We start from the raw sequence: 20003 nt of genomic DNA on the forward strand, positions 1-20003 counted from the left end.
GCGGATCAACGGCACGTGCACTGCCTTGTGCCGAACGACGCCAAATGAATGGATGGTCGTTCATTAAAAATCCGTGTTGTGACCACAACCACGCAATGAACTAAAGCTACGTATAGCTGCGAAAACATTGTTACTTGGTTCCGTCTCAATTATTTCCAAAGTTATTGCTCCCGACTGGCTCACGATAAAGCCAGCGAGTCAAACGCCCGAATCAAACTAATCAATCAAATGTGTTTTAAAGAGATATTGTGCATGCATACGACTAATAAACCCACTATTTACGTCTCTATGTGATTGCGTGGTACAGAAAATTGCTATTAATAGAAAAAATATATAATATTAGGGCAATATTTGTTAGGTGGTGAGATTTAAGTTCCTCGTACTCGTACATACACTGAAACATATAAATGTATGTAATACATATTAGCAAGAGTCACTACTATTCATTAGATTTATGTACGTGTGTCATTATAATTATGTCGGTTAATTTATTTGATATATATATATTTATCTTGGGAATTAGTTTGTTATATTGATACCATAAATGCATGTATAATACATACATCTCACAAGAAAAATTTGTCATTGATATCCCACGGTGCAGGTGCTGGATGAAAAAATAAGTCTTAAAGAAGAAGCCACTGTTGCGTTTTCTGGGGTTGAGCTGTATCCAAGTCGAATTATTTGAATTGAGCCAGTGAAATAAAATTATTACTCGAATTTCTCTTCATCCAACTTTTGATTGTGTGTTGTACGTAACATTTTCTTGGCCACTCTTCCGTTTTATCCCCTTTCATGCAATAAAATAAATGTACCAATTTTATTACCACTTGCAGGCCACAAAAGTCGACCACCATTCTTTTCAGTAGCTCCCTCCTAACAATGAGTGAAAATAAATATATGACCAAAAAGGTAAAAATGGAGTTGGATTGTTGTGGGTCTACCCTTCCTTCAGGACAATTTGTCTCCTTCAATGCAACTGATGTACACACAACTCGAGGGTATAAGAAAAGCTTTTCTGTACTAAGAGCCCAGTAAAGCCCAGAGATCTGTAAAACGTGTCACATACTCAGAGTCTCATAAGAGCATCCTCACGATTGAGAATTTCTTACATGAACTTTAATTCACGAATTTTCCAATTGAAAGAGGTTGTGATGCAGGAAGTTGTAAGTCGGGGTAAATGGGAACAAAAAGGATGATCTCGTTAATGTTTCTTGTACATCCGTGTGAAAATTTGTAAAAAGTTATTAAATAAGAGGACCACCAAAATTTATTGCAACTGGAGCATTTTTGTGTTGACTCGACTCTCCTTTATGCTCAATGATTTCCTTTTCAATATCTTTCTTGAGAAGACGAGGAAGCACCAAAAAAATAAACAAGGATGCAGTCCAACCAACTGGACAATTGTACCAAATGACAAATATTCTCACATATTGCGACACATGTATTATATATCTTTCTTCAAGATTTCTCGTATCCGGATCACGATTTGTTATTTGATTCCGAAAGTGTGAGAATATTATATTCATTTGTGCTTCAATATATTTAAGGGCGTACATATGTACATATTTATTTTCATGAAGAAATGGACAGAGTGGATTGTATTTAAACAAGTCTGTTACGGTGGTCTTTTTTCGTGGATATTACTTTGCTCTTTCTATCTATTAGACTGATTTTTTTGAAGCCGAAGGGCCAATTTTATTTGTATAATGTTTGATTGACATTGACTACAGTGGAACCCAGATTAATATGTTTTCCACCGTTTTTGTCACATTTTAACCAGCATTTGGAAACAACAACTGGAAATATGGCTATACATACATATGCATATACTGGATCTGTAAATCTGTGGGTCTGCATTGCTCAGTTTGAACAATAATACAAACAAAGTCTTTTGAGCTTGACCCAAAGTCGGCGGCGTTCAACAAACCATCTGAGAATGACAAAGAACGCAATTGCCACATTATTTTCCCAACATTTGCATTGCATTTATAGAGAAAGCGGTCGAGGGGCGCGCTTACTTGGCACTCTTTCCAAAATATGTCCACACTGTTTGATGCGAATAGAAGCTTTTCCGACAAAAGAGCGACGGAACGATTCTGTCACAATTCTGTCGTTGATTTTCCCGTTAAAGATCTGCAAGAAGCCAAATGAATCGTCACGTCGCGATGATTGACGAAAGTCTTTGGTGAGACTGGTGGTGGTCCGGTTGACAATTTCATTCACGGATTTCGGGAGGGCATGGCCTTGTCACACCTTACTTACAATTACAAATACCACGGATATTAACCGCAAGAAGAGGAGAGCAATCTGGCTCAGTTCTTGTCATTGAACAGGCGGAGAAAATTTGTCAGAATGAAATAAACACAATAAAATGCAATTCCATTATTGCGATTGTATATTAAATATTATTATTCAGGGAGGAACTTGCCCCACAACTGTGTAGGGCATGGTATTTAGCTGCACTGTTAATTGAATTATTATGTGGTGGGGTGGAATAGGGAAATACTTATTTGACAAACAAGTCCTGGTATTGCCTCCAACGCTTGCAATGAGTTGTTGCAACGTTGATTGACATCTTGGTTGGAATTGAATACAGCATTGACGAATTGATCCTTTCATTGGGTTCTGGTCCCCGCCCAAGAAATTATTGGAGAAATAATGACTATTCAATTGCTGACAGATTGCCTTTTGTCCTGCGATATGCCATAAATATGTAGCACGACGCCCTGGGATAAAATGTGAATGGATGTTTCAAAAGTTGGTCAAATTGTATCTGAAGAAATGCACATATGAGGCAAATAGATACATGTGCATCTAGATACATACGTGGGTACCACTGACGTAGGAGAAATCTTTATTTCTGGGGCTCATATTTCAATTCAAATTGTGACAAAAAAAGAATCTCAAATGAAATTTAATCAAGCGTTCGAGTAAAACGAGACTATTTAGCTTTGGGTTATTTGCCAGTAAACGACACCAGATCTGAGGGGAAGCCTTCAACTTAACACTTGATTTTATTTAAGTTTACTCAACTAACTGGAGCTCAAATGATTTTTAATGGGCATTTGCACTCTTGTGGTTGTTTGATTTGATTCGATTTTGATTTCCGTTCCCCCAATGGTTACACAAGCGTTGTGAATTCTGTTGGTGCAGGAGACAACAGTGTGACGCTGGCAAAGGGGAGTTTGTACTGGATGCAAAAGTAAGCACACATAAACTCTTCTGTATTGCGTTATATTGTATAAAAGGCTGGATCCGAAATGGTGACAGGGGTGCAGAAGAGCAGAGCGGCGTTTGTTTTCTGTGCAAATACTTCATGGACGAAATCACACGCAAAGCTGACACGGCTGGGTGTGGATTTTAAATGGGGAAATCGACAAGTGTTTTTTAGCCCGAAAGAGCTTTCACTTTTTTGTTCCATACATAATAAATCAGTCGGCTTGGTATTTCCTCTCTACGTACGCATTTGCACCTATTTATAAATATATGTATGATGCGAGGGGTAATAAGTCCATGCGCCTCATCATCAGTATCGTTAACCCAGGGCGAGAATTTCTATGAGCAGCAAGCTCGATACCAAATGTGGTCACTTTATTCTCAGTAACACTATGCACACCAAAGAACGATGAGGGTGGTGACAGTGACGATAAGTAACATGGCAGCTTGCTGACTATGGTTCTCTTCCTCTCATTCCAAAGTATTGTTACAGATTGTTAAGTGTCCCTTTGGGAATTTGAACACTTGCTGAATTGGTGATCGGAAATAATGTGAAATAAATGGACTTATTTTCTATCTTCCTTGCCTTCCTATTCTAAAACAGCATTTTAATTATTTCCGCTCAGTTGCCCCTTTATTATTCGTGCTTTGTCATAATGTATTTATCAGTATTTCAAGTTCCAAGATGTTAAATAATTTGAAATTGGAACAGATTTGAATCTGAAATGAAATCAATCCCTCTCGCTAATTCCCTGATTCATTCAACTCAGATTCACTTGAAAGTAGAACATAGTGCTAACTCGTTTGAAGAAATTGACATTTTTCAAGTATTCTTGACGTTATTTTTTCAAGGGAAAACTCTGGCTGGACGGAGCTTTTGTTCCCTGCTATACTTTTTTTATTTTGGGCAATGATATGTGTTCTTAAAGTGAGCGAATGAGAAAAAAGGGTTGAGCTGAACCCCAGGACTTAGAAAATATATTTTCATGTCACCCATTCCCTGATGAAAAATGTAGCTTGGAGCTGCAGGATGTGATGATATTATATAGTTTGCTTTACAGTTACTCGGGCGGAGATTGAATTGAATGTTGTGTCAAATCTCCGAAAAATCCCTTCCGCCTTCTGCCTGTGATTGTGGTTGGCGTCATCCTCTCCGGTCTTGAAGATGTTCAGGATTTGTCAGAGCCAGCTTTTATATAAATAAGGCCACAGTTGGTAAAAACTGTACAATGTGAATGTGAGGCTGCTGAGCTTATTATGCATCCACGCATACATAAATCCCGAGCGAGATGTTTTAAGAAAATCGCAACATTTACAAGATTTGTTGGTGGGATTGTAAAAACTGAGTGAGGAGTTTGCATACTGGTAATGTAATCTGTTTCAGGTCTAGGATTTGGATATGATGATACATCTTTGTTTTTGTCAGCGCATTATGATTTATTTTCTTGTGGAGAACAACAACTTGTGATGCAGATGTATGTATGTAGCTGGGATGACAATATAGCATGCCACGTACTTATCCTTAGGATGAGTATAAGCGAGTCATACGCAGCAACTTTTACATAGGAAATAATAAGTTTGACGAAAACAAAAGTGCGAGATTTTTCTTTGATTTTATTCAGATTTAGAGATGATAACACATCAAATTTAACTATTGCACAAACACTCAAAGTATATAGTCAGACATTAAAAATGGCTAAACTAAGATACTGAAATATATATGTATGTGAATATATACGGCTAAAATTCATCTAACAAACTATTTAGTAAGGAACCTACCTACGAAATAGACAAATAATTATGCATACACGCAGAACGGGGAAAAAATTAATCCAAATCAGGAGGGAAAGAAATTGAGCAGGGTAAAAATCTACAAAGGAACTCAAGTCAAAGTCAAATGAATGGATGAATTATTAGGATTCTTGTACAACTAATAAAGAAAAACGCTTATATTTTGTGTTTGTTTTCGAAATGTTTTATGAAATTTTTATGTGGAACGCTTAGAACCTATAGTAAATAAATACTCGAGATATTTTTTTTTGAAATTTTAAAAATATGTGAAATATAAATTCCAAGTGATATGACATCGCCGGAAATGTAAATCAATTTGAGAAATCTTAAGAATTTCTTTCGAATATAAGCTTGTGTCCACCCCATTCAGTAAAAAATGTTTTTTTTTTACAAATACATACCAATAACAAACTTGGGAGGTTAAATAAATAGTACCAGTCAGAAAATAAGGTAACTCAGGATTGTACTGAAAGTTTGATTGAGTTTATGAGCTCATTAATTAAATTGTTCATTACACGGAGGAGCAACTTCTCTAAATGTTTGCTGCTCACTTGGAATAAGTTTCATTCAACTTTTCTTCTATATCGCAACTTTCCCCAACTTTTCGTATGAATTGCAGTATTTGTCACCCTCGACTTATTTACAGCACATCTAACTAAATTCAATCCATAACTTGTGTGCATCTCCTCATAAAATTAATATACATACAACAACACGCTCCTCGATCTTCTAATAATAACTCTGGCTATAAAATATGTACTACTGCTACTCCTTCCATTCCTGATTAACTTTTCCTCCATATTCCTAACATATTTACTCCTGTACGTCATACTCTATACTTAGAATAGCGAGATACTTGCTAAATAGTTACTAAATATTGGTAAATACACCTACTTATTTATACCTTTCTATTCATTCGTGCGACGACTTTCTGAATCAATAGATACAACTTAATCGCTACGAGGAATCTAGCCTATATAACACAGAGGCAGCCAGACAGAACTTTAATTAATGTCGTCTGTCTGATGATGATGAGGGCAAATAGACTTACACACTTTCCCCATCGTCTCCATCTCATCCTCGCCTGTCAAATTTTTACAGAATTTGATACTTTTCAGTCATACCTGCCCCATACGAGTCTGGGATGATGTACTCATTCCCAGTCTTGGCACTGGCGAATTGGTGCTGTGGGTGGGAGTGGGTTGAGGAAATGGTAGCATAGGCATTTGCCATTTGATGCTGTCCAAAGTGATGGTGGTGACTTGGGGCAAAGTATTCCATGTTGGTGTAGTATGGCGCATAAGTGTACCCTTGATGATGGGATGCTGCAGTGGCGTTCTTGTAATTAGAGTAAGTCATTGCTGGAGAGCTACGCTGAACTCCGGAAACCCCGTTGTGAAAGTCAGCAATGGGTGTGTGCCAGGGGAAGCCGGTGGGGGTTGAGGAAACACCGCCGTAATGCTGGTCCAACATGGAGGGGGGGCTAATTTGTCCTTGACTATGTCCACCTGGAGTTCCATAAATCCCACCATTTCCGGAAATGTGGGAAGGAGATCCGTCTCCCATGGAGGAGTGATGTGAGGACCCTGGGGGACTACTTGTGCTTGGGGAGATGGACTGCTTATTAATGGAGTACATTTTGGAGTAAGGTAGTGGAGATGCAGAGTTGTTGTCCATTCCTTTATTGTGGTGTTGCTGGTGATGATTGTCCCCTCCAGAAGAAGAAGAGTTGAGACCAGAGGAAATTGCAGCGAGGTGTTGGGCTTGTTGATGTGCCAGACTTAGTCCGATCGGGGAATGCGAATGGGCACCACTAATTACTGCTCCAGACGACCCATTAATATTATTACTATTATTGTTGTTGTTGTTGTTGGAAGGTGTCGAAGAAGAGTTGAGATTGGAATGTGATAAGGCTCCTCCTTGGCCCGGACTTGGTGGACATTTTGACTTGGCTGTGCGACCTCGTTTACCTGGGACGATGGGACTCGGATTAGGATTAGCTGTGGCATTCTGTTGCTGCTGGAGTTGCTGCCGGACCTAGGATTTTATAGTATTGTTATGCACATATTAGTAAAGCTACTCAAAATTGCATCAAGTATCATTAACTGCTAGGGAACTGTTGAAAAAAATTACCTTAGCACGACGATTTTTGAACCAAACCTAAAAATAGAATTACACTGTCAAAATTCCAACCGGACATTTGGTAAATAAAGCATTCGCATTCCAGTATAAAACCTTTTAGAAGCAAAGCAAAATGGGAAAAACAAACAAAATTAAGCAAACATAGGGACATTGTATAGAAAGCGAGCTGAACGAGAGTCATTTTCAAACTGAATGTCATTTTTCGTCCTTCGGTTAAAGTAAACTCTAAAAATTAGGGCCGGGGTGGTAATGATACGTGCCCAAGAGTGACAATTAGATGATTTAATCCAATACAAGGTTGACGAAATGATGATGGATGATCAAACGACTTTCATTATTTCATCTCACTCTCTCCTCCCGAACTGCTCCTGCTTTCTCCATCCAATCAAACCCACACCAGCCATCCGGCTCTTGGCAACATTGTCGTCATCAGAATCATCAGCATCACTCCCTCCAGCTCTTGACTTAGGAGCCACGGCTTATTAACGGTATAGGAGAATGTATATGCATGTATATGCACCTATGTCAAATAGCAGGAAAATGCTACCAAGCCATTATTTCCCAACGAGAGAGTGGCATTTCGCTCCGATATCAGCATCGGCACAGGCACAGAAATGTCAACTTGAGAGAAACTCGATGAAGATTTCTGCACGCACTCGTCGACTAAATTTATCGAACCGGATACAGCTACAAATAAATCAAAACAAGAGCAGAGTACGTGGAACGGAGGGCAATTGGTAAATATTACTATGTCCCCGGGGTTCTCAATGGATAGGAAATTTTATAGTCGACAAAAGTAGTTTCAAGTTGACATCTCCGCACATCCATAACCCCACATTTGTACCCCCGAGGTTGGAATTGTATCACCGCTCCTGGTGAGCATGGTGTTGTTGTTGGAAAGCTAATCTTTGGTGAGAGGAAGAGCACGACGCTCAAAGGAGAGTGAGAGATGAAGAAATCGAGGAGTCTGAAACCAAAATAGGAATCAGAAGAAACGACACCATTATCTCCTCTTCAGTCCTCGAGCCAAATCACATCAACTGAATTAACTTTCGCAATTCAATTTCCAACACCGGTTAGCTCCCCTCCTCCCAACCTCACATCTCCCATAGGCGTACGTACGACGAGGGTAGCATGTACGTACATATTTACTATAGAACCAAACTGAAATTGATGAATTTGGCAAAACATCATCCGCCTTACGAAGATCCCATTTTCTACAGAATTCAATCCATCAGTAACTAATAATCGAGGCGGCTCAATATTGCAAGAAAATAAAATTGTAGAAAATTCACTAGGAAAAGTGCAACTAGGAAAAGTGTACTTCACCGTGTAGCCCCAAGTCTATGAAAGCGGAAGAACTACTACGACTACTACAATAACAATAACCTATACCATTATCAACCAAGGCTGCTATGCTATCCTCGTCGTAGTCGTCAACCAACAAGAAATTCTCTGGGAGAAGAAGACCCTTCTTCTTCGTCTTCAACTCCTCTAAACGCATTTCCATGTGCCGTAAGGATTAAATTTGTTCCGTCTCTCTCTCCCCTCGCTGTGACTGAATCAGCTCTTTTCAACCAACTCCCTTCCTCCTCTTCCTACCCACTAGGTTCGCAAAACTAGTAAAATAAAATAAACGACTTCACTTCATCTTGTGTATCTATCTTGTCTCCTCCGCTTTCACTCAACTCCAACGATACGAGAAACGCCATTTGTTTAGGAACCTAACAAAAAATTCCTAACCAGCCACACCCCATCCTTCTTAGATATTTTTAGTATTCGACAATTATTAACACTTGAAGAATCAAGTCTAAATCAAAGAAAACTGAGTCATCTTCTGTACGCCGGACATATTTATATATGATTTTTTTCAACCCATCAGAATTAAGTCAACCATTAATTTACAATGTAATGGATATGGTGGGAAAATCATTGTTAATTTGAACAAAAAAGTAAATTCAGCCATGTGAAGCAATTGGTCGCATCTCCGTGAAATCCGATCTTGCTTTTCCCTTTTTATTGGATGGGTGGAGAAAGCCAATGTTAAAGACTGATTTGAGTTTATCCCTCAATCAAACACGACAAAGGAAACTACAATGTGGATGCTGTTAAGTGTTTCATAAATATTTTGTATACGTAGGTATGTATGGCGTTACTTTATACATGGCGGAGAAATCCAATATTGTATCAATCTATGAAGTGTCAAAGAATTGAATGATAATATCTGGATATTGTCATGTAAAATTTCAGAATGAAATGAGATCTAACCATCTCCCACAAAATAATCTGTCCATGTCCGTTTTTATATACCTTTTAAAATCTTTATCAATCATCACTTTCCCATTTTTCACCGTGAGAAAAGACATTTGCAGATTGGCAACATCTCCAAGATTTCGGCCCCAAATCCTTTACTCCGAACCGAAAACTTGGTACTTATCTTTCTTTCCTGGGAATTTCAACATTGAATGAAAACAAGCCTCAACGCAGTCACCAAAAGATTTGACAAGAGAAAACTAAATTCGGCTCCAGTTTACTTATCCTCCTTAATTCCCTTCAATCCATATACCGCTATACGTGTGCTTTGTATAAGAATGAGGAAAGTTGGGATGCTCAAGAAGGACGCCGACGAAATCATTCACACACATCCATACATTCCCAACAAACCAACCACTTTATAACGAGTCAAGAGTGATGATGAGACCAAAGAAGACTGCGACGATGATGGTTGGTAGCCGGACAACTGTTAATACATACACTTCACTAATACTTCGTAATGAGTTAGTCACTGACGACGACTTGACTAGAATCCGTCAAGTGTGATGCTATGCTGGAAGGATGGATCCAAGACGATCTGATCTCCAGGCTTAGCAAAGTTTCTCTCAGCATTTAACTTAAGTAAGATGAGAATATCCCTACTTAACTTCGTTTGAAATCAGGTGGGAGGACTTATGCAGCCCCGGCAACTAACTTATCCAGCCAGGGAGAAAGATAAGATGGGTAAAACGAAAGTGACAGATTTCTAATGGGAAGGAAAAGAAGCAGGGAGGAGATTTTACAAAATTAGAAAACTTGTGCATTACCTGAACACGCGATTCGGGCAAGTTGATCTTCATTGCAACTTCTTCCCTCATGAAAATGTCTGTTCGGAAAGTAATATTTCCATATTATACATAAAGTTCTTTAAAATGTATCAGTCATTTTCATAATGAGTACAGTCATTGTGTTTTTACCTGGATATCGGGTGCTAGTGAAAAGCTTTTCTAGGATGTCCAATTGTGCTCGGGTGAAAGTGGTTCGTTCCCTTCGCTGCTTCCTCGCATTGCCCCCACCTTGAAGATAAAGATCTATTTTGCATTAATAAATTATTTTCATCAGAATCTAAATATTTTCCTACTCATTAAGGAAGGTGTGAGTGAGAGAGGAAGTATTATGCAGAGGAAAATATATATGTACATATGTATGTGAATACCTGGACCGAAGCCGACGGGGGGGACGGGATCCATCCCCATGCCAAAGCCTAGCCCATTCATGCCTGGGTATGAGGATTTGAGATAAGCCATTGCAGAGAGACCGACGGGAGTGGTTCCTGTTCCGCTCGAGGAGGATCCACGAGAGGGAGGAGGGCTGGGGAACGGCGTTGGAAGGAAGTGGGACGGGAATGATCGTGGGTAATCCAGGATTGGAGATTTCGCCCGTGTGGCTTCGTCGACGAGTCAAAAAGTTATTGCGAGGAACGAGTATAAATTACAGATCTTGCTGTACGGGCACTACAGACTTTACACTGCACACGACGTAACGCGAATGCGATAAGTTATTGACGCCGTGGAACAACACTGTTGATTGATTCCAAAGAAAGTCTCATTCAAAACGCACAACTGTCACTCTTCTTTATTTATAAGGGTATATTTACGCCAACGATTTTCCCTTCCTTCCGGCTATGACAAGAGTCAGTGAGAGAACTTATTTGGAAAGAAAGCTCCGGAAATTACCTGAAATTATAATGAGATGTTCCTATGTAAAATAGTAAATTTGTTAAAATAGGGTGTACATCCGTGATACCGCAATACGTAAAACCTTCATAGTTCAGCTAGAGCTGAAAATAAATACTATTGGATGCTTAATTCGTTCGTATGTGCTACAACAATCATTACAAAAGCAATGGCCATATCAATCGGGATGTAGTAGCTTATCTACCTACATATCTACATAAAAGATTATGTATGTAATTATGATTACGACCGTAATTTTGGGAAAACCTAATAAAATATTGCTATTTTAAATATGAGATATTGAGTCCTACCGGAAAGGAGACTATACAAGTTGAGACTATCTAAGCTTTAATAAAATTGATGCTTGTAAACGATTGGCTTAATTGTATTATGTAAACACAAGTATTACAGCTTACCGTTTTAACCCAACGACAACAAGTGTGCAAATAGAGGAGTTGAATGGAGGAACTAAATGAGATTTGCTTAATCTCAAAGACTTAAGCGACTTAGGCAGTGGGAGAGAGAGAGACAAGAAAAAAATGTGTTTCTTGGTCAATCGCTGGCAGTAGAATAAGTGGTATCAAGGAAAAGAGGCAACATTTACTACACAAACCTCTTCTTCACCAACCAACCAACAATCCCAAAATCTTAGGATTTAAGTTATACTAAAACTACTCTCCACAAACTATTATTATTACAACCAATACTTGGAAAGCAAAACTAACCGATGGACACATTATTATTGCTATGAGCATACACGTCGTATGTGTCGAAGTTCTGGGTGACGACAGGATAAGGACACAATGAATTACACGGCAAGATAGGAAATTCAGGAGGATTGGGGTTCGAAGAGAAGATGACCCTAAACCCTAACAACCCGGAGCTAAAAAGAAGTTGCTACCTGTGGAATGGTAAATGTCGTGTATTGATGGACCCCTTGCAGGAGTTTGTAAGTATTCACTGATGGTGAGAAATGCCAGTTTATGTGTCAAAAAGTGCTTTTTAGAAATGCCCATCGAACTAGGACATTTACATATGCCATACACTACATACATAAATGTTTCACCAAATTCACATCCCAACAAATGAGTTTAAAAAATCTACAATTTACATAGTCCAAGTAATGAGTATACTAATTAAATTAAACCCTCGAAGGTTGGCTAACCATATTTTTAGTTTAACACTCGGCCAATTTAGAATTTCCGAGAAAATAAAAGCACCAAGACTGACCTAATTGCAGAGGTTACTCAAGTTAAGGTCTCCAGGCTTTCAATAGCACGAATTTAAGTAGAAATAAAGCTATTGGTATTTATAGTTTGATATTTTGTCAGCTAGGGCCATGCAAATGTAATACTTGGTCTCTTATTGACTGATATATATGATGGATGCATATTTACGTTGGGCTCCCAAAACCCACCACCAGATCTATCTATTCAAAAGGGATTAAATTTTGTTGACTGACGCTTAAAAAATAAACTTGTATTTTTTAGCTGGATGGAAACGCAACGGTGTTCCGTTGGGTATACGTACGAAATGCGGTTTATGATCCTATATGATTTTATACATATAGTAATGCAAAATGTGTGCATCTTGCTTTTCCAGACAGCTTCAGCTGGCATGCACAGTTGCTCTTTAAATTTTAAATGATACTTCTACAAACCTGGTAACAAATTCAGGGAGTGATGAAATGATACAATGGCAAACAATTAGATCCAAAGTTGAAAGACATCCAATCGCCTTATGAGAATTATAAGGCGATTCTCATACATTTCATTCTTTTGGTATGAAATGGTGTTCGTGTTATCACTGCTCTTCTGGTAAAATATTGTACATACGCTATGGAAGTCAACAACTTCTGCTACAAGAGCATGTCATCTGTCCTTCCTTGCAATAAAAAATGGGATTGTGGCCAAAGGGTTGGAAAACAAAATAAAGATGACGGTCAGGCAGCATCATCGTATTCATCTCATTTCGTGAGCAGGAGGAAGGCAAAAAAGAAGGCGTTGTGTGAAGCCAAGGTGGGCCAATGTGGTCGACGAGAGGTGGTGCAACCAGAATCACAGCAAACCAACGGCAAACGGAAGACCGATGGACTGGACAAATTGGCAGAATTTGTATGATTTCCAGTAAAGAGGAATATTTCCAGTGATGAGTAATATTTCAGAAATGTTGAGGGATTGTCCATTAGCCATACCATAATATCTAATAAAGTCAGAGCACGATCAAAATTCCAAGTATTAGAAAGTTTGTGTGCATCACCTAACCAGTGCTCCTCAATGTTGGGATATTGTTAATTTAAGTATGTTCTAATTATAATTAAGTCAATATTGAAGTAAATGTACGGTTATGACTCAGGCACAGAAAATGAAGGCATATATACGAATGAATCATCATCAGACAACATGAAAGTTGGACATATGTATTTGACGATACATATATTTATTTAAGTACGTATGAATTTTGATACACAAAATCACATGCATTTTCTCGCAAGTCTCAGAAGAGGGAAAACACATTTTGCAAAGTAAAAGGAGACAGAACCTTTTAGAGCAAGTCAGCTCAGTCCGGGAGAAGATTGGCGAGATGGAAAAAGTGAAATGCTTTAATGGAGAATCCATCAAAGGAAGTAAATTATTAACGATACACCACTCCATTCAACCAGCTAGAGAAAGAGAGAGATGACAGGAGTCGTCGTCGTCCATCGCTTCTTCGTCGTTCCCTATTATTATTCTTACGGAGAACAAGGACAAGACAAAGACAGTTAGCTGGCAGGTATTTGGCGTGGACAAGCATTTTATAATGCATTTGTTCTACTTAACTCACATTTTATTCTTCTTCTTGTTCAATTCTAAAATAAAGTGGTCTCTCTCCGACGACTCTGCGTATATTTTATGGACCATTCGCGTCCTATTATACTCCATCCATTTATGTACCCATGTAGATGCAACTCATGAAGCGATCTATGCTATGCTAGATGATTTTCAGCTGAACGAATCCTTATATTCCTTCTGCTGGTGCTGGAAATAATTCCATTTCTACTTTCAGGATTCTAATCCTTTGGGACTATCTTTTTCAGTCATCACTTCAATCATACTGAACATCACTCAACTCATAATAACTCGCATCACATTTTCCAACCTTCATTTCTGCTTACACGAAGCTATATGTAAGCATGCACTAGTTGAGTATGAAACACAAGAACAATGCAATCATAGAATGTCTCAAAACCTTTAACTTTGCTTATCTTTCTACACAAACAGTAAAGTGCAGATATTTTTGCGTTTCAAAAAACAAGCACGTTGCATTGTGTAGTTATTGTGCTATCTTATTTATTACTTATCTGTAAATATGTATTTCCTAACAAAATCTGCTAATCAATTATAACTGAAATCAAATTACAGCGAGACCTCATTGCAAATTTATGTATGTACGCTTCTTTGAATCCTACCAAGTATTTGGAACAAAAAAACGGCTAGCTCAACTGAACTAATGGTCCATTCCACTTCTTCAAGAGAAGAAGGACTAAAATGCCACCAAACTTTTTCAGTGGTAGTTGATGACATTGACAATTAGGAGTTAAATAGAATAGTTCCACTCGTTGAGGATGGAATAACCTTTGAAGTCGTCCAACCGTTTGAATAAATGCAACATTCCCATCCTAAGACAGAAAAAATGCTAGAAAAATGTTCTTTTAAATATTTTAATTTTTTATAATTTTGATGTTGCAGTTTTGCAAGTGCAATTTAAGGCACTTTTCTACTTGGCCACTTGACTCGTTGTTAGTAGTGGCTTACTAAAATGCAATCCACTTGAGGAATTGCATGCTAAACAACTATATACTTTGTGAGCAAATTGAAAAATTGGTAGTTCTTCAAATTGCTAGGCAAGCGTTACTCTCATAAAAGAAATTGGAAAAATGCTGGGGTTTGGTTCTATTACATATGTACGCAGCTTATACGCCACACCACACAGATAGGTTTAATGAGGGGTTGCATATAGTGGATGGGATTACAACATGTAATTTCAACGTAAAAATTATCATTAAAAATAAGTTTCTATATGTACATAGCTTTGCGGATCGTCTTTCAGATCTAGAAATTTAACCTGCGCACATATTTTGACATGACGTCGCAATGTTTTTCATTACCAAAAGAGGTGGGTGTGGTGCGTCCCTCCTTTTAATGGTATCTCTCATCTGGTCTCAGACGGAACCTTCCCCTCACACTAAATCTTACCACACACAAACCAAATACAAAGTCATTTGGAGGAAAATAAAATGAACACAACCAGCACCTCGAAGGTCCAAATTATGTATTTTATTGCCCATTTGTGTACAGGTTGAATCACAGGATCCATCCCGTGTGGATTTATGTTATTGCTGTCTTTGTACGTGTGTAGACATTATTATTATTGAATGCTTGAGACGTTGGACCTTTGGCTGAGAGGAAAAACTTTATCATTTGGGAAAAGATGGTTACATCGCCGGTCTCTTTGTGGGCAGACCTCATTAACACTGCAGAGGTCATAATGGAAACGATTTACCTATTTTAATGACTACTTGAACATCATAATTAATAAACAGAAACAACTCAAATATTCGGAATTCTGATTTTAGGATGAACATTGGAGCGTAGCTTAACTAAATTTTTCAAAGTTGGAATATACACAAATGCATGTACTCGACAATTTAAATGTGTTAATCCAAACGATTCAAATATTTCATAAAGTTTTTTGAAAATATCTTAAATCACTTGAATTCTCCTTCACGCGTAAGATTTTCTGAATGCCCTTTCAAGTTTGTAGCTAAAATGCACACAGAAAGTCCTTGTTTAATTGAAGCCAAAAACTTGGAAATATTATTTTATTGTGTTTGACAGCATTCAGCCGTGAATAAACTTGTCAGGTTTTATAATGTTTTGCATATGACGAGTTAAGAAAACGACACGACACCTCTTCTTTATGTACATGATTATGATTAATGTTTCTCTTTTGATTAGTTCATGGGTTTTGTGTCAACATAATTAATTACGCTCTCATTAACGGTCCCTGTCTTAAAAAACGCTCTTATCCAACACAGCTTGTGAGCATATCAAATTAGTGTAAAAGATGATTCACGCTCCATACTTTAAACTGTCATTTAACTGCTAACTAAAAAATACAAACTTGTCAAACAATATCCATCCAAGTATCCCACAATAACATGATACATGTACATACATACACACGCGAGGCTCTAATAATGAAACGATATGGTCAAGAATGAAAACGAATCTTCTGATGATTCACTGTCCCGTTCTGTTTAAACTCTGTTTACGCTTTGAATAAGTAATCTAATCTGGATGATAATCAGATTTTAAGTAAACCTTGGAAGAAAAGATAAGTTCTTTTTTTAAAAAAGTGCTAACAATGCGATGGTGTGAAGTGTAACCCTCCGATTTGGCTTAAATTTTAAAATTAGGTGGTCCAAGCCAATACAACTAACGTTTCTTCAGGTAGTTTGTGCGATGGTGAGAGTTACTCAAAATATTTGAGGTCAAAGTTCAAAAAACGGCCGACTTTTTTCAGGCGGAGTGAGAAAACTCCACTTCCAGTCTCTTCCCCTCGCTTTGATTTTCACTCCGAAAAATAATTCATTTCAACAATTTTAAATTTAATTTTTTTTTGTAGAAAAATATTAATTATTCATTGTACATGTGACCATATGATTATTTTCATAAAAGTCCACAAAACAATACGATAAACTGCACCAGCTGAATTTGATGAATGTGGGATTGCCACAATTCAGGTCGCAACTAATATTTTTTTTCTCTAAAACAAACGTCGTTTACATTTTTAAACTCGGGCTTTTCGTCATCACCCCATAATCCGCTCGAGTACCAACAATATCGAATCATTGGAACAAACACAGGAGCACTTAAAATATAAATTAATTGAATATTAGAATAACCAACGCGTTCGAAATGGAAAGCAAGTTAAGTTTTTCCATGTTTATTTGCCGTTGGCGAATTTATAAATTAACTTTTATGTAAATTTGTACTAGAAATAAGTAAAAATCGCACTTATTTAATTATGAATTAAATTATGTATAATGCGTATTAATTGCTTTTTAAGCTGTAGTTAATAATGTTTATTTTTTATTATTTTGCATCAAAGCCTGTGCTTGTGCATGAAGGCGTATGCGTGAGCGAGACACCTGCAAATCAAAGCGAGGGGAAGAGACTGGAAGTGGAGTTTTCTCACTCCGCCTGAAAAAAGTCGGCCGTTTTTTGAACTTTGACCTCAAATATTTTGAGTAACTCTCACCATCGCACAAACTGCCTGAAGAAACGTTAGTTGTATTGGCTTGGACCACCTAATTTTAAAATTTAAGCCAAATCGGAGGGTTACACTTCACACCATCGCATTGTAAGTAAAGGCGCTACTGATAAACGTATTAAAGGGCACTACTAAAGGGAAATAACTAAACGGAAATACACACATACATAGTTAGATATGTATTTATAAGAATCACACAACAAATACATTCGTTATCATCATTTTAGAAATATATAATATGCACAATTTAGCCGAATTAGATTTATTTACAATTTGGTGTGTCGCATTCTGCATGTCGTATCGCTAGCCTGAGGTTAATTGGTGGAATAAAAGCGTACCAAACAGACTTCATTTACCGCATCCGAGCCCATCCACTGGACAATTACAACAATTGAGTTGAAGCAGCAGGGTGATTTATGACAATCACATTTATACTTGCTCAACTTTTTCACAGACTGTGTCATCTTAAATTTACATGAACTGTGAACATTGAAACAAGACAGATTTTGTGTATGCATATATTGTTATGGTTGTTGTGTAGTTGCATTTTATGTAATAAACTTGACCAAACCTTGAATCGGGTCACTTATTTGTTGGATAAAATAATATATTTAAATGATAGTAGATTGGGAAATAAAGCGTAACATGCTTTCCTAGAATTGTAACAACACAATACACAAATAAACGACCAAGATTCAGCGGGTACACGAGTCCTATGTCTGCAATTTGTGCAGAATTCGAATGACCGAACGGGATTACCACACGCCTAAAAAATGCCTTAAAAGTGCATACATGAGTTCTTATTTGACATATATAGATATTTAAGAAAGTTAAAAAAACATTGGATCACAATTTCCGAAAATATGTATAAAATGAATTCCTTCCGAGACTTATTGAGGTTTTAAAACAGGCGTAATTTGTTAACCCTGATCCGGCTTAGCCCCTAACCCTTCATTATCTTCCTCCAAGCTATGTATATACCGACCTACCTATGCTACAAATATTACTACGTATGGATTATTACCTGCATCTTTTTTTCACTTTTCCTGAGCACATTTATTTTTACATTGCCGTATTAGAAGCCATTGGATCTTCTAAGAAATTACTGGATTTAAGTAGATTAGGTTTCACTAAGTTTGTGCTCATTGTATTGTCACAGTTTGAAAACGACGATATAAATCTTATAAGAACAAAACAAAGAAATCAATAATTTCCTTACCAAACCGTTCTGTCCAGAAAAAGAGGCGATTCCAGAAGCAGATCCATCAAAGGATGAATAGCAAGATTTGTCACTGAAATAAATTAAGATTCATACATAATTAATATGTTTTCATCAAGTACATTGACCCTTCAAAAAGTCAGACAATAAGAAAAATTAGACAAAACCTTATCATTTCACAGTTTTGCAGATAAGACAAGCGTATACAAACCAGCCTTCACTCTCTGCTCGGACTTCTCAACCTGCTGGTCCGATCAGAGGTTCAGCAGTCCGGGCAGAGAGTGAACACTGATACAAACTATTTATTCTATATTAAATACTATTAAATAGATAATAATGTATGTTAGAAACAATCACAAGCATTCATGTACGAAATGCATTGTACATTTGGGCAGAAGAAGAAAGAGCACCTTGTTCTCACCTTTGTCTCGCGAGGCTGTGAAGGAGTCACAAAAGAATATCACTTCCTGAACCACCGTCGGCCAATCTCAAACTATTGGCGAGAACTAGAATGTACACATTTTGATGTATTATTAATTGAACAAATTTTTTGACAACGCAACGCTTCCAAAGGACATGGATGGTCAAAGTGAGACGATGGCGTTGCGAGAGAGAGATGCTGTCGAGCTAGCTGCTGGATGGGATCAAATGAAGGAAAGTTTACTCGTCGTTCAGTGGTGGTGGTGGTTGTGGGGCATCATCATTTGATTTGAGAATCGACTGAGGGACCTCATTCACCAGCAACTGCTGAATCTGTCTATTACATTGTATCCAGTCCTTCTACTCACATTATTCACCTACAAACTGCATTAGCTAATTTGTAATATAAGTATGTGATGGACAAGAAAATGCAGCAGAGCAACCCTTATTCCATGCTTTGACTGATTCGAATTTCGAATAGAGTTGGGGGATAATATTTCCGTGGTGGTGGGGGTGATTGAGAACCCTTATAAATTATTTCATTCATCTCAATCACCAGAAGGTCGAGCCCTTATTAGTTCGAAGCAACACTGCCCATAAGTTGTATACACGCTTCTGAGGTTCTGATGTCGCATAGTTTGATACATAAGAGAATGGGAAAAATGAGACCTTTCTCCACCAAGCCACGCAATAATTGACTGACAACCACCAGCCTATGCATATTTGGTTGTGCCATGGAACTTTACTATATCGGGTTGTGATCGGTGGGGGTGCTATGGGTATCGTTTCCTGAACTGCATATTTTTCCCCAGTTTAGGCTCCGTCTCTCCTCCAGAGTTCCAGAGTTATTAAGTAGTTGGCGTTTCCTTTTCTTTGCCCGACATGTTGTCTTCGGTATCAATCAGTGC

General features: G+C 37.8%; 1 protein-coding gene across 3 annotated transcripts; it reads right to left on the bottom strand.

Moving 5' to 3' along the window:
* Positions 1-4813: 4813 nt before the first annotated feature.
* Positions 4814-19294, bottom strand: LOC110843148 (homeobox protein OTX2-B). 3 transcript variants are annotated; one of them, XM_035848013.1, is made up of 7 exons: positions 19097-19294; positions 18676-18748; positions 10622-11141; positions 10383-10496; positions 10233-10291; positions 7144-7170; positions 4814-7047 (listed from the first exon to the last, which is right to left on the bottom strand). In XM_035848013.1, exons 3-7 carry the CDS (start codon positions 10710-10712, stop codon positions 6106-6108), a joined length of 1233 nt encoding a protein of 410 aa, XP_035703906.1. In that variant the 5' UTR covers positions 10713-11141; positions 18676-18748; positions 19097-19294; the 3' UTR covers positions 4814-6105. The 3 variants fall into 3 exon arrangements, with proteins under 3 accessions (XP_035703906.1, XP_021944777.1, XP_021944776.1); XM_022089085.2 differs by lacking the exons at positions 18676-18748; positions 19097-19294 and adding an exon at positions 11558-11740 and having other exon boundaries at positions 10383-10481; XM_022089084.2 differs by lacking the exons at positions 18676-18748; positions 19097-19294 and adding an exon at positions 11558-11738.
* Between the last annotated feature and the right edge of the window lie 709 nt (positions 19295-20003).

The sequence above is a fragment of the Folsomia candida genome, unplaced genomic scaffold, assembly GCF_002217175.1.
Source record: "Folsomia candida strain VU population unplaced genomic scaffold, ASM221717v1 Fcan01_Sc002, whole genome shotgun sequence".
NCBI lineage: Eukaryota > Metazoa > Arthropoda > Collembola > Entomobryomorpha > Isotomidae > Folsomia > Folsomia candida.

What these genes read in the sequence shown, in the direction of transcription:
- LOC110843148 (XM_035848013.1), bottom strand. Translation starts at nt 10,712, where the DNA reads ATGGCTTATCTCAAATCCTCATACCCAGGCATGAATGGGCTAGGCTTT. An exon ending in CCCCGTCGGCTTCGGTCCAG is followed by an intron (nt 10,497 to 10,621) that starts GTATTCACATAC and finishes AATGCAAAATAG; the next exon opens with ATCTTTATCTTCAAGGTGGG. An exon ending in CACTAGCACCCGATATCCAG is followed by an intron (nt 10,292 to 10,382) that starts GTAAAAACACAA and finishes CTTTCCGAACAG; the next exon opens with ACATTTTCATGAGGGAAGAA.